Raw genomic sequence first — 14,018 nt, 5'->3', positions numbered from 1 at the left:
TTTTTCTTGGTACCTTGAAAGCAATTCAGGTAGTGTTTGTGTTAGATGCATAGTTTGTGTATTAAAGAAAAAGTTACAGTGCAAAGATTTATCTCTATTACAGTCTATGTTGAACAGCTATGAATTTCTGGGTGTGTTTTATTTAATTTTAATTTTATTTAGTTTATATGAATCTGTGTACTAGGTGGGTAAAATGAAATTATTGTGTCTCTGCAGCTTTTTACAGAAATGCATTAGTTATTAGTTATGCATAATCATAAAATATTGTTATTAAGTGTTTTTAAAGGTTCTTTGTGTTACAGCTTGAGGTGCAAGCTACACATTCTTAGTGGAAARCACAGCAGTGTTCCTCTTTTAGTTAAGGATAAAATTAGTGTACGTTTTTGTATCTGTTTTTGTGTTCCATTGTACGTTTAAGTAAAATTATACAATGCTTGATTATAGGCAAATGGAAAATAAGTTGCTGATTACTCTTAATCATAATAAAATTAAATATTTCTTTTGTTAGTTGAGCTATTGAACTAGACCCTCCCTGGATTTTTGTCAGAGTATGCTTTTATCAGAGCTGTTAGTTTTTTCATGCCATCAGCAATATTTTAGTTCTATTTGCTGTTTTTTTAAGCGAGATTTGTTTTTTTTTTTTTTGTATCACCAATGCTCCTATTCTTAATTTCAAAATTATACTTGGAGTAATTCTTATCTCTTTCTTCTTTTCCTCCTCCGTAAATGCGTATATATGTATATATGTAGATTTTCTTGATAGCTGCCGAGCTAGTACCCTCTTGGCAGAGTTGGATGATGATGAGGATCTACCTGAGCCAGATGAAGAAGATGATGAAAATGAAGATGATAATCAAGAAGACCAAGAATATGAGGAAGTTATGGTACAGTAAAGTCATTAATTCAGATATCATCTGTGTGAATAGAACATACAGAACAGGAAAAATAGAGTCCCTACTAAAAAAGACTTTTAGAATATACTTCCTTTTCCCTGTTCTTAGATATTTTCTGATGTGTGCTGTTATCTGCACATTAAAGTGGATGTGCTGAACTTGCAAGGTCTCACGCAGCATCACAGCTGGCAGGGCAGGCCCTTTCTGCACAAATTCACCACACTGTGGTGCTTTCCACACTGCACGTGGGGAAAGCAGTTTCTGGAAACTACCAGACCTTAGACTTTGCACGCCAAAGCTAACGTCTTAAAAGGAAGGGGCCTGGAAACAAGGCCGTAGAAATGATGGATCCCAAGTTAGCCAGCGGATGGAAGGAGGAGTTTTGAAGGCAGGCTGCTGGATTTTGTAGTGGCTCCAGGATGTGTTTTACTGTTACCCTGTCAAGTATGTAGGTTGAAATATATCTTTTATGAAAAGTTAAACAGGTCACAAGGGCAAACAGTCTGCATAGGTCTTTCCTATTGTTTTAATTTGTGTCTTTTCATTTGACTCTGGTATGAAGAATCCTTGAATGATAATTTAAGGTTTGCTATTATAACTGATGTGAATTAGTCAGAATTAATTAATAGAATAAAATAGTTAATATTCTCTGAGATTATATCAGCTATTTGTGATTAATACACATTTTAACGAAGTATCTAGGCATTTTAACCTACTGTGATTATGTAGCGAATAGAAACTCACCTACCTCACTAAATACTGCTTTATCTCACYCGCTCAAAGATACAAAGTTAGGAGCAATGGAAAAATGGGATACTGCATAAACAGAGCTGTGATGCAGAAGGGTTTGTAGGGGTTGCTTCTGAGAAGTCATTGGATGGAATTGCTATTGTAGTTCACAGGAGGGAGGAGAAATGGCACCATAATCTTTGCTTAAGGTTAAATAGCAGGAATCAGGTCTGCAAAAGAAACCCATCCTGCTCATAGATTCCRGTTCTCTTCCTTCAGATATACTGTGTAATTCTTCTCCTCAAGGATTTGAACAGGCTAAATGCCTGTTTTAAATAAAGCATGAGGAATTTGTATTTTCTAAGAATTGTTGAGAATTAGATTTCATCATCTACTATGATGAATCCAGTATTTTGGTATTTGATGTCATCTGTGGATAAATGTGTGTACATTGTATATCTATAYATAAAAAAAAAGTTACTGGTTTTAGAAAAGTTCAGTTTATTTTGACCCTACTGGTTAATTGAATCTTTCTGATATTCCAAAGCCTTATGGCTCAGTCTGCCCAGCTTGGTGTTTCCTTGTGTTGTTTTGATGCTGCATGAGAGATTTAATTCTTACAGAAATTGTAGACCCTGTTCTAAGGTTAGCCCAGTAATACTGCTTGTGAGCAATTTTGCTTAATTTCCYTGATTCCTGCTTGATCAATAAAATGGAATTGATACAGTTGCACACCAGCTTTGCTATCTTGATTGTCAGCTTTGGTTTACTACTGTATTCCGTAAATCTCAAATTTTTGATCAAGTGGTTCAAACCTTTTTTTTTAATAGGAAGAAGAGGAGTATGAAACGAAAGGAGGTCGTAGAAGAACATGGGATGATGATTACGTGTTGAAAAGGCAGTTTTCTGCTTTGGTTCCTGCTTTTGACCCAAGACCTGGTCGAACTAATGTTCAGCAGACCACGGACTTAGAGATCCCTCCGCCAGGTTCGCCAGCTGAGCTGCTGAGCCCTGGGATGGTTCGRGGCCCCACGGGAGGCTCGGGACCCTGTCGTTATTATTTGGTACCCTGTACTCTTGGGGCTCTTTGACTTTCCTCTTTGAATAAGAATTTACTCTGCCTCTGCAGATCTAAGTGTCATCTGAGGAAAAGTAAATTAAATGCTGTGTGAGATAAGCATACTCGTGAATTCAGAATCTCCCATTAGTGGTAGATTTCTTGCTCTGTCTGCTCCCACTTAGAGGGGAAGTTCTGTATACTGAGCGGTCCCAGGATAGCTTTAATTTGGTGAAGACTCATGGAAACAGTCCAAAGCAGAAGCCAGGGAGAAGCTAACCTAGCAAGTACGACTGCAGGGCCGGCCTGGGTGTTTGCCTGGCATGTGCTTGGGCTCCTTAGCGCTCTCCTGTTGCGGTGCATTCCCTGCGCCTTCCGGAGCGGCACGGGCACACGTGGCAATGGAGCCGCTGCGGGTTTGGGGGAGTCGAAAGCAGTTAATGTAACAGGAGATCCTGTGCATAAGGGGAAGAGTGCAAGTGCTGTGTTAATGTCAAAGAGGGTGTTGTCAAGACAAAGGGATAAATAGGGATTTCAAAGATGTTAGCTTTAATCACATACTGAATTGTAGTAGGACTTCTCTGACAGCTTTTTGGCATATGTGCAGGAAGACTTTACACTTACTTTTTTTGAGTCATTTTATTGATATTTAAGCCAGCTTGTCTTGCTTTGTGTCTTTTATGAACGACTTYTCGGATGTTTTTGCCCGTGCAGGTACCCCTCACTCGGAGCTTCTGGAGGAGGTGGAGTGCCTGCCCTCACCCCGCCTGGCGCTCACCCTGAAAGTTTCGGGCCTCGGAACAACCCGGGAAGTAGAGTTGCCCCTAACCAACTTTCGCTCCACCATCTTTTATTATGTGCAGAAGCTGTTACAGCTTTCTTGTAACGGTAACGTGAAATCGGACAAACTTAGACGTATTTGGGAGCCAACATACACGTAAGCTCACAARTTTATTATTCTCTATAAAACAACGTTAAGAACTAACTGCTCAGAAAAGAGGTGTGAAACAATATTATGTTGGGGTTTTTTTTCCTTCTGTAGACAATAGTTCTAGATTTAATTTTTCTTTTGCTATGTTAGCAAGTTCTTTTTGGCTTTAGAGCTGTGATTACTTTGAAGCCAAAAAAAAATCACAACTTGTAATGTCCACTTGTGACTTCTTATTAATATTTCAAAACTGACAGGAGAGCAGAATTCATCCTCTTTAGGAATCATCTTGGAAGAGTCTTATAGGATTATAGTTCTGGAGAGAAGAATCAGGAGTGCCAGGAGAGTCAGCTGACTCTGAAGAGTCCTTCCCTCCTGCTCACGTAGTCTGTCTTGATGCACAGAAAGTTGAGCAAAGACAGCAGGAATCTGCATGACTGACCTTGCTCTTGACAAAACTCAAAGGCAAAAGGAAACATTCCAAAAGTGGAAGCGGGTTCAGGTTACTTAAGGGCGGTTTAGAAACACTGTGTAGGCACACGGGAATGTGGTTAGGAAAGCCCCAAATCCATCTGGAGTTGAACCTAGTGAGGAGAGTGAAGGGCAACASGTTAGGAAACACTTTAAATAAGCTGGCATGCACAAGTGAATGGGACCTGATGGGCTGCACCCATAGGTGCTCAGTGAGCTGGATGCTTTCTGTTGTCTTTGAAAGGTTATGACCAAAGGTCATGATTGGACCATGGAGTAGGCTGAGAACTGGCTKAACTTTCAGGCTTGAGGGTTGTGATGAACAGCCCAAATCCCATCTGGAGGCCAGTCATTCCTATGGCCAATTCTGACTGATCTATGGATTAATCATGTGGATGATGSGGTAGGGAGCACCTGCAGAAGGTTTGCAGATGCTACAAAGCTGTGGCCAATGGTTGGTGCCCCAGATGGTTGTTTCACTGTTGAAAGGCACCTTAGCAAGCTGGAAAAATAGGCATCTGAAGTGGGAACCTCAAAGGATTCGGCATAGGGAAGTGCCAAGGTGCTGCCCTTGGGGAGGGCTTAGGCAGCATGTGGCCAGGGAGCAGCTTGAGCTGGCAGGACCTTCCTCCCTGCTGCTGAGGTCGCGTCTTGAGTCTGTGTCCAATTCTGACCTCCCTTGAGCAGGGCCTGTCTCAGGGCCCTACAGAAGCCAGTTCAGGACCACAAAGATGTTCAYGGGCTTGGAGTATCCCCCATACGAGAAGAGGCTGAGAGAGCTGGGGCTGTTCAGCCTAGAGGAGCACAGGAGGGAACATAAACGCACTGTTCTGCAACATAAGTGTCTGTGTCATRCAAGTTTAAACAGGAGTTAACAAATTTTACTGGATTACAGAATCACGTGTGTTTTGCTGCAAAGTGTCATTCTGTTCTAAAAACTCCAAATATAACTTCAGTATTTAGAAAATGTACTCTAAATATAAAATAGTAACTCATATTTTTGATGTTTAGAATCATGTACAGAGAAATGAAGGATTCGGATAAAGAGAAAGAAAGTGGAAAGATGGTAAGCCTTTTTTGCCTTGGTGTGTCTGTGTTTGTGGCTGTTTAAGTGGAAGCAAAACATGTCTTCATTGCAGTTTTTGAAATGCTATATTAAAAAGACTAACAGGTTTCCTCTATTTAGAGGATACAAGTGAATATCATAATAAATGCATGGTTTTTTTGAAAACGTGTAGGATGCATGTGAAACCTTTATGACTTTACAATCAGGAAAAGCCACCGTTTGGTTGTTCCTGTTGTAGGGTTGCTGGTCAATAGAGCATGTGGAGCAGTACCTTGGCACTGATGAGTTACCAAAGAATGACTTGATAACCTACCTGCAGAAGAATGCAGACTCGGCTTTCCTGCGCCACTGGAAATTAACTGGCACTAATAAAAGCATTAGAAAAAACAGAAATTGTTCCCAGCTCATAGCAGCATACAAGGTATATGTCTGCATACCAGTTTTCTTCATTGGGAATGGCTGTGTGCTTTGTTCCGCAGCTTTGGCGGCTCTCGTGGAAGGGGGTGYGTGGGTAGGAAACTGTATTTTCACACTCCAGCATCAAGTTTAGTCTTTGCTCCTTATCTTTATTCTTTTTTTTAAGTTTGTTTTAATGTCTTTGAATATAGTAATGTTCAAAAAGCATTTGAATCACAACTTCAACCATCTGCAACTGAATTAAGTGTTATAGTCATGAGACAGTAACCAGGCCCATTTTTCAAATGATTACATTGTGGTGCATGCACAGTTTTAAAAATAGAAGGCAATTTTCATTCTTATTTATTTTTAAACAGGATTTTTGTGAACATGGGTCTAAATCTGGATTAAGCCAGGGAGCCATTTCTACTCTTCAGAATTCTGATATCCTTAGTTTGGCAAAGGAACAACCTCAGGCCAAAGCTGGCAGTGGGCAGAACTCCTGTGGAGTGGAAGACGTTCTGCAGCTGCTTCGCATTTTGTACATAGTTGCCAGTGATCCTTACACAGCCCGGACCTCTCAGGAAGGTCAGTAAGTTGCCTAGTGTTGCTCCTCTGAAGCTCTAATGAAAATAAATGAAGTAAAAGCTTTCTTTTGGTGTTTGCAGAAGGAGATGAGCATCCTCAGTTTAACTTTCCACCAGATGAATTCACAAGCAAAAAAATTACTACAAAGATTCTGCAGCAGATTGAGGTATTATGTTAATGTATTATGAGGAAAGACTAAGCGACCTGGGCCTGTTTARCCTGGAGAAGGGAAGATTGAGAGGGGATTTGATCAACATGTACAAATACCTGAGGGGAGAATGTGGGGAAGGAGGGGCCAAACTCTTCTTGGTGGTAGCCAGTGACAGGACAAGGGTATAAACTGAAACCCAGGAAGTTCCGTCTCCATGTGAGGAAGAACTTTCCTGTGAGGGTGACAGAGCCCTGGAACAGGCTGCCCAGGAAGGTTGTGGAGTCTCCTTCTCTGGAGATCTTCCCAACCCGCCTGGATGCCGCCCTGTTGTAGCTGGTGCTACAAAATGCAGGTGCATTGATGAGGTGCTTCCAAGTGGTTGCTTTGGAAGCAGCTCAGAATTGGGTCTGAATCTAAYGTTAGGAATGTCCCCCCGCCACCTCCTTGTGTTTAACTCCAGGAACCTTTGGCACTAGCGAGTGGAGCTTTGCCCGACTGGTGTGAGCAGCTGACCAGCAAGTGTCCTTTCTTGATCCCCTTTGAAACTAGGCAGTTGTACTTCACATGCACAGCGTTTGGAGCATCCAGGTAAAAGGGAATAATTGTCAGATTGCTATTTTGTTTTGTCTTTTTTATTATAGTTCTTCAGAGTACTAGGTTGGAGAGGACTTTATCCTAATGAGAGAGATGTTGCTTTCCAAACATAAAACATATGTAGAGAAAGAGGGAAGTGCTGGGAAACTTCAGAAAGATTTTTGAACACTTTCTTGTTTTTTACATCTGGTTAGTGATGAGTAGCCTCTCTGTGGCTTGGTACTGTCCAGGGAATTTCATCTTGGTTTTCAGATTATTAGATGAAGACTTATTTGTGCACATGTAGCTAGATCATCATGTCAGGCAGCAGTTTTACTGGGTTGCAGTAATAGTGGATTCCATAATGTTGTAGGAAGCAGAATAAAGTTTCTTAGCATAAATGCCAATTACATGGTTCAGCTTTAGAGATGAATAGTTAAATGTTATTTTTGAAACCAGACACCATCTTTTATGATTCCTGTAGTCATTTGGTAGCTGTTTTGTTTCATTAATTTTTAATGCAATTAAGTCTAACAAAGCAAACTTGATCCTCTTTTGAATGTTAGTATTACTTGCATCATGGAACTGACAAAGAGATAAATGAAGGTGGGTGGTTAAACATTTAACAGTTCCCTCTGAAAGCTTTTCCTTGCCTAGGAATCCTTAATATTTTGATTGCAGCAGTTAATAACTCAGGACCTGAGTTATCAGAGAACAAAGACAACGCCTGACCTTTAGACAGCTTATTTTTATACAATGAGAAAAAAAGAATTAATTGTTTTTTTCTTTTTTTTTTCTTTTTTTTTTTGAAAGGTAGAAAATATATAGGCAGTGAGATGCAAGTATTATGGTTGTGTCTAGCTTGCATCGAGAAACACCTCAAGAATTAATGTGAAAAGTTGCATTAAAAAGCACAAAAGCAAAGAGAAAAGAGCCAGCATTTTCCATGCTTGTTACTAGCAAGACATACCAGTTTATTTCAAGCTTCCTAATATAAAAATTTTGGACTTTTTCCTCTGAAAATGGTCAAGAAAATTGGTCTTGGGCKGTCAGAAGTTGCTCAGTGGATCTGAGTATTAAACTCTCTCCAGGACACAGATTTTTGAGCCTGGCCAAGCTGTCCGAGCACTTGTAGCATGTTTGTCTCCTGCTTCTATGGGACGTGGCGCATGCTCACAGCAGAGGGTGTGGGCATGTGTACCCATGGCCTATCAAGGAGGAAAGAGTTTTAGGAAAACAATGTGTTTTAAAGATAGGCCTCAGGAAATACTGAATGCATTTTTTCTGGGGTATTTTCAACTTTCCTAAGCTTTTAAAATCGTGAATTAATTGTGGACAAGCACAGTGCTTGTCCACGCTTGCAGAACAGCCACCACGTGGCAGCTCTGCGCTGCACCACCAGTCCCAAAGCCTGTGACAACTTCCCCCTTCGCTGTTGGTGATGGGTGCCTTGGGTATATATTGTAAAAGCACCCAGCAATTAGCATGTAACAAGGCAGCTCTTTTGTAATGGCTAATTTCAAGTTTCCATGCTAGTAAACGTGCACGTGTGAAGTACCAACTGCTTGTGCTGTGTGTTCTCCAGAGCAATCGTGTGGCTGCAGAACAGGCGCGAGGCCACCGTGGAGCGCACGCGGACCGCGAGCACGGCGCGGCGCGACGACCCGGGCGAGTTCCGCGTGGGGCGCCTCAAGCATGAGAGGGTGAAAGTTCCRCGAGGAGAATCCCTCATGGAATGGGCAGAGAACGTCATGCAGATCCATGCAGACAGGAAATCTGTCCTAGAGGTAACGTATCTGCCGAGCACAACAGTAGGAGTTTCAACGCTGCTCTATTCCTAACAGTCAGGTTATGAAATCCTCTGTTCCTTAATCAATATTGACCAGAAAGATTTAATCTGTTTATTTTTCAGGTTGAGTTTCTAGGGGAGGAAGGAACGGGCCTGGGTCCTACCTTGGAATTCTACGCGTTGGTGGCAGCCGAATTCCAGAGGACGGATTTGGGTGCTTGGCTCTGTGATGATGACTTCCCAGATGATGAATCTCGTCAGGTGTGTTTCACTTCTGCATTTTAAATTGCAAGTGCTCAGCACAAAGGGAAAACAAGATAACCATCCAAAAATGAGCTAGATATCCAAGAGGAACACCTCAGCAGTGCCCTCATGGTGGTGAAGGATGACTCCTGTGCTCCACAGCTGTCTATTTTTATTATTATTATTGATTTCCCTTAAGAGAATAGTAAAATAAATAGCACAAGCATATAACTAAATTCACCTTTAACCAAGTTGACGTTTTTTTCCTTGTTTTGCCTCTTAAACAGGTTGACATTGGTGGTGGATTGAAACCCCCCGGCTACTACGTACAGAGGTCATGTGGACTCTTCACAGCACCATTCCCACAAGATAGTGATGAACTTGAAAGAATAACCAAACTCTTTCATTTTCTTGGAATTTTCTTGGCTAAATGCATTCAGGACAACAGACTTGTGGATTTGCCCATTTCTAAGCCTTTTTTTAAACTTATGTGTATGGGTGACATTAAAAGTAACATGAGTAAGTTGATATATGAATCACGGGGWGACAGAGACTTGCACTGTACTGAAAGCCAGTCAGAGGCCTCTACAGAAGAAGGCCATGATTCCTTGTCAGTGGGAAGTCTGGAAGAAGACTCCAAATCAGAATTTATCCTTGATCCACCAAAACCTAAACCCCCTGCCTGGTTTAATGGAATTCTAACATGGGAAGACTTTGAATTAGTAAATCCACATAGAGCAAGATTTTTAAAAGAAATTAAGGACCTTGCAATTAAAAGGCGTCAAATTTTAAGTAACAAAAGTCTTTCTGAAGATGAAAAAAACACAAAGCTACAGGAATTAATGCTGAAAAATCCCTCAGGTTCTGGACCTCCACTTAGCATAGAAGATTTGGGGTAAGAATTTTTATTTATCTACAAATCTAAAAATGGTACTCTGTTATAACTGGATATTAGTCTGTATAATGAATTTTTTTTCTCCATTTTAAACATTATCATTGGGGAGAGAAGTGCCATCATTAGAGTTTCAGCAGAATCTGAATTTCCTTTCCTGTTCCTTAGTTTGAGGATTTTTTCCATTCACGTTTTTTCGGTCTTTAGTCCGTTCAACCCGACTGTGCCCGCASGGTTGATGTTTGTGCAGAAGTATCTAAGTACCTTAAAGACCTTTACAAAGAATGTGTCCCAGGAAGCAGTTTTGCTGTGAAAACCTGTATTTTAAGACCTCTGGAGGAAGACAGAGACCTTCTGAAATGTGGAATTGTGTTAAAGGATGTACAGTTAAACACTCAAAAGATGAACCCATGTTCAAGATGTAAAAGTAGCCAGACTTTGTGAATTGGTGACAGGCTGTCATCTTTTGTAGCTTTAAATTATTTCTCATGAAATAACTGTTGTTATTCTACCATCAGTATTACAAACTATTCGGTCCTAGTTGTGTCCTATCCCATACTTCACAACTAGATGATATTAAGAGTTTAGAGTTGAGGTTTATATTTATATTTTGTTTATATTTAAATGAGAAATGCATCTTCCTTTTGAATACACAGCCCACAGGATGGTAGGTCTAAGTAGGTGTTTGAGGAGGTTTTATGCCAAATCTCTTTGCAAAGGCACTATAGCTGCTCTGTGCATTGCACATCATGCGTTGCAAGGCTTCAAACGTCGGGGCAGTGCCAAGCCGAGCTTCCCGGCCTCCTTGCAGCAACGCCCTGTCTGATGCAGGGCTGATTTACAAACAACCTAATCTAATGCCAGCTGATTCTCACGCTGCAGTGCTGATTCTGTGCCCGTTTCACATGACACAGCTGCAAACCTGCCTTTAAGGCGTTCTTCCCCTGGTTTCTGCCACACACACACGGTTTGTGTGAAGGCAGCAAAGCTGCGGGACTGGAGGTCGGAGGAGCTGCTTGTGCAGGGGGGAGCGGCGGGGCCCACACGTCGTGYGTCGCGGCCGTCGCCTCTGGAGGTGCTGTGAAGGACTCGCAGGGTTTGTGAATGGAGTTAAACAGTTTGGGTGGTGTTAAAGCGAAGCGAGAGGCCACCTGTGTGACAGCGGTGGCAGTTRGCAGCGCCAAGGAGCTGGAGTGGTGGCCGACGTGCGTGCCAGGGCCGGGCAGCGTCCGCGTGCTCAGTTAGTGCCTGTGGCCTGGGCTGTGCRGCCGCTGCTCACGGGTCTGCCCCAGGGCCTCGCAGTGTTTCGGGGTGGCCTGGGGGGAGAYGCTCCCTTTTTGCATAGGGCACATGGACACCCAGTGTATTTGCAAAAGCAGTAGCAGGCTTGTCTTCAATGAGTAACTGTCTGTCTGTTCTGAAGGCTGAATTTCCAGTTCTGCCCGTCCTCCAAAGTCTACGGGTTCACGGCCGTGGATCTCAAACCAGGCGGTGAGGATGAGGTAAGGAAGCAGCCTCTCCTCGGCGCTCGCCTGTGCTCCGACTCTGCGGGAACTGCAGGGCAGAGTCTCCCGGTGGTTTTGTGTTGTGTTCACAGACGGTGACGATGGATAATGCGGAGGAGTACGTGGACCTCATGTTTGACTTCTGCATGCACGCTGGGATTCAGAAGCAGATGGAGGCCTTCCGAGGTAACGCCCCGGGCTGGACTYGCTCGTGTTCGGGCGCGTAGAAGGGATTTCCGAAAGAGACCCCCTCAGCAAGAGGGCAGGAGAGGAGAGATTTGTTTCCTAGCATCTTGGCATTAGTCTTGCCATTATTCATCTTGTTTTAAAGGTGTTACTAGCCCCGAGTTTTCCTTAGCTGAACCATTGATTTGCTTCTGGTTTAAGACATAAAAAGCTTAGAAAAGCTGATCTTATTTTTAATACACTGTCTTGACTAATGTTTTCTAACCATCTTGTGTAAATCAAAGATGGCTTTAATAGAGTCTTCCCAATGGAGAAGCTGAGTTCCTTCAGCCATGAAGAAGTTCAAATGATTCTTTGTGGAAATCAATCGCCTTCGTGGGCAGCCGAGGACATCATCAACTACACGGAGCCCAAACTGGGCTACACGCGAGACAGGTACCTGGCTGTGTGGGAACCCAGAGAGGGTGGTGGCTCCGTGTGTCCAGAATGTTTCTTATGTGCAGCGGGGAAAAAGGAATGGGGAGGGAGGAGGGAAAAAATGGAAGTGGTTCCATACCACTACAATAGTGGTATGAAAGTGGTTTCACACTATACAATGAAAGCGTTGTACAAATACAATGAAAATATATATGAAAAGGGTTACATAATACAAATGAAAGTGTTTTCATGCTATAGAAGTAGTACAGAGGAGTTGTTAAGATGAGGGTCAATGGGACTCAGATTAGGTTTGAGCTCTATCTGCTCCTCTGCAAGGTTTTGCACAAGAAATCTGAATAACACTGCAGGAAAAGAACAGAGGAAATGTTTTATCTAGCTACCTTTTTTGTGTAATATCCAGCAGAGATTAAAGAAGTATTTAATCATATTTGTAAAGTTTCATGCTTAACTCAGTACTGAGCAGGCACTTGGTACCTCGGGGACTACTTACTCTTGCCTGAAGATGCTCCTTTTCTGTCTCCAATTGAGAGAAGCTGTAGGGAGGCCCCCTCTGGCTCCGCTCTCTCAGCTGATGGCCTGTGGTGGTGTCTCTTTCCAGCCCCGGGTTCCTGCGCTTCGTGCGGGTCTTGTGTGGCATGTCCTCAGACGAGAGGAAGGCCTTTCTGCAGTTCACCACCGGCTGCTCCACGCTGCCCCCGGGAGGCCTGGCCAACCTTCACCCGCGCCTCACCGTTGTGCGCAAGGTACAGCCCCTTCCCCTTGCCCCCCAAACCGCCGCTGTTGCTTGCAGGTGTAACTGTTGCCATGTTAGAGYGAAAGCAGGGGTATTTCTTACTATTCTTCATTTACACCACTGTGTTACAAGCTTTCAGTGCTAACTTCTGTTGCAGGTCTCCGGTTTAACTATTGACAATACAGAAATTAAATGTATGAASTAGATAGAATTCTAAGTGAGCTCTGGAGCTTTCATGGTGCTGCTCTTTGTTGGCACCCTGGTCTTTGCACATTGTTAATTCCATGGATGAGCATTGGAACAGGCTGCCCAGAGAGGTTGTGGAGTCTCCTTCTCTGGAGATCTTTAAAACCCGCTTGGATGCAGCSCTGTGCCACGTGCTCTAGGGGACCCTGYGTGAGCAGGGGGTTGGACTYGATGACCCCTGGAGGGCCCTTCCAACCTTGGGCATTCTGTGATTCASTGAGCTGGGAACTCGTAGCTCCCGCCCTAGAGCGCTGCGCGCGAGTGCCGTAACCGCGTTGTCGCTGTCGCGCAGGTGGACGCCACCGACGCGAGTTACCCGTCGGTGAACACGTGCGTGCACTACCTGAAGCTGCCCGAGTACTCGTCCGAGGAGATCATGCGGGAGCGCCTGCTCGCGGCCACCATGGAGAAGGGCTTCCACCTCAACTGAGCGCCAGGCCCTCCCGCGCCGGCCAAGCCGCCCGTGCTTGTGTGCAGAACCTGCGCTCGCCCACGCTCTGCGCTGAAGACTCGCCTTGTTTTCACCTGTGAGGCTTTAGGAACATGTGGAATAAGTTTGTTAGCTGCTAATGACAAAAAGTAAATCCGTGTTACTCCACAGCCAGCAAGAATTTGGCACAGAACACTGTGTGACGCTTCAAGGGCTTGCACAACTGGAAATTAAGATGGTTCTGTTTGACTGTTCCAACGAACAGAGCATCCGTTTTCAGTGTTCACTGATATGAATTTCTAACAGTGTATTTGTGTAAAGTTGGTCATTTAATACCTTGTACACTACAGTTGCCATCACTGATCCCTGTTCTGCTGGCTTGACGCTAACTGGTCAGAAACTTGCTTCCTTAAAACTTAAGAGTTAATGGGCATCTCCAGCTTTTCTTTTTTAATGGTGCCTGCACTATTGGAGTATTTTAGTGGGTTTTTGCATATAATCATGCACACCCCCCTCTTTTCTTTTCTTTTTTTTTCTTTCAAGTGGGAATATATTTTAATTTCTCCATTGCCCTGCTTAAAGATCAAATCCTTGAGCGTGTTTGTGCAGCTCAACAATAAAGCTATTAAAAAACACTGGTTCCTAGTGCAAGGCACACTTAAAGCAAGTTTTACTTTTGGTTGTATTTTCTTTGTATATTATAA

At 43.2% G+C, this 14,018-nt stretch overlaps 1 protein-coding gene across 5 annotated transcripts in view; it reads left to right on the top strand.

Moving 5' to 3' along the window:
* Nucleotides 1-13,787, top strand: part of HECTD1 (HECT domain E3 ubiquitin protein ligase 1) — a 57,150-nt gene extending 43,363 nt beyond the window's left edge. For all 5 annotated transcript variants that reach the window (XM_026051788.1, XM_026051792.1, XM_026051789.1 and 2 more), the window contains 16 exons: nucleotides 751-884; nucleotides 2,453-2,609; nucleotides 3,394-3,616; nucleotides 5,090-5,144; nucleotides 5,383-5,565; nucleotides 5,918-6,128; nucleotides 6,209-6,294; nucleotides 6,740-6,867; nucleotides 8,438-8,639; nucleotides 8,765-8,902; nucleotides 9,172-9,779; nucleotides 11,200-11,278; nucleotides 11,374-11,467; nucleotides 11,752-11,902; nucleotides 12,504-12,648; nucleotides 13,177-13,787. In XM_026051788.1, the coding sequence (XP_025907573.1) occupies nucleotides 751-884; nucleotides 2,453-2,609; nucleotides 3,394-3,616; nucleotides 5,090-5,144; nucleotides 5,383-5,565; nucleotides 5,918-6,128; nucleotides 6,209-6,294; nucleotides 6,740-6,867; nucleotides 8,438-8,639; nucleotides 8,765-8,902; nucleotides 9,172-9,779; nucleotides 11,200-11,278; nucleotides 11,374-11,467; nucleotides 11,752-11,902; nucleotides 12,504-12,648; nucleotides 13,177-13,314 (2,732 nt within the window). In that variant the 3' untranslated portion in view covers nucleotides 13,315-13,787. The remainder of the gene's footprint in view (nucleotides 1-750; nucleotides 885-2,452; nucleotides 2,610-3,393; nucleotides 3,617-5,089; nucleotides 5,145-5,382; nucleotides 5,566-5,917; nucleotides 6,129-6,208; nucleotides 6,295-6,739; nucleotides 6,868-8,437; nucleotides 8,640-8,764; nucleotides 8,903-9,171; nucleotides 9,780-11,199; nucleotides 11,279-11,373; nucleotides 11,468-11,751; nucleotides 11,903-12,503; nucleotides 12,649-13,176) is intronic.
* The last annotated feature ends 231 nt before the right edge of the window (nucleotides 13,788-14,018 follow it).

The sequence above is a fragment of the Nothoprocta perdicaria genome, unplaced genomic scaffold (assembly GCF_003342845.1).
Source record: "Nothoprocta perdicaria isolate Ctin4 unplaced genomic scaffold, notPer1 scaffold_8, whole genome shotgun sequence".
NCBI lineage: Eukaryota > Metazoa > Chordata > Aves > Tinamiformes > Tinamidae > Nothoprocta > Nothoprocta perdicaria.
This window is presented reverse-complemented; position numbering and strand designations above follow the sequence as displayed.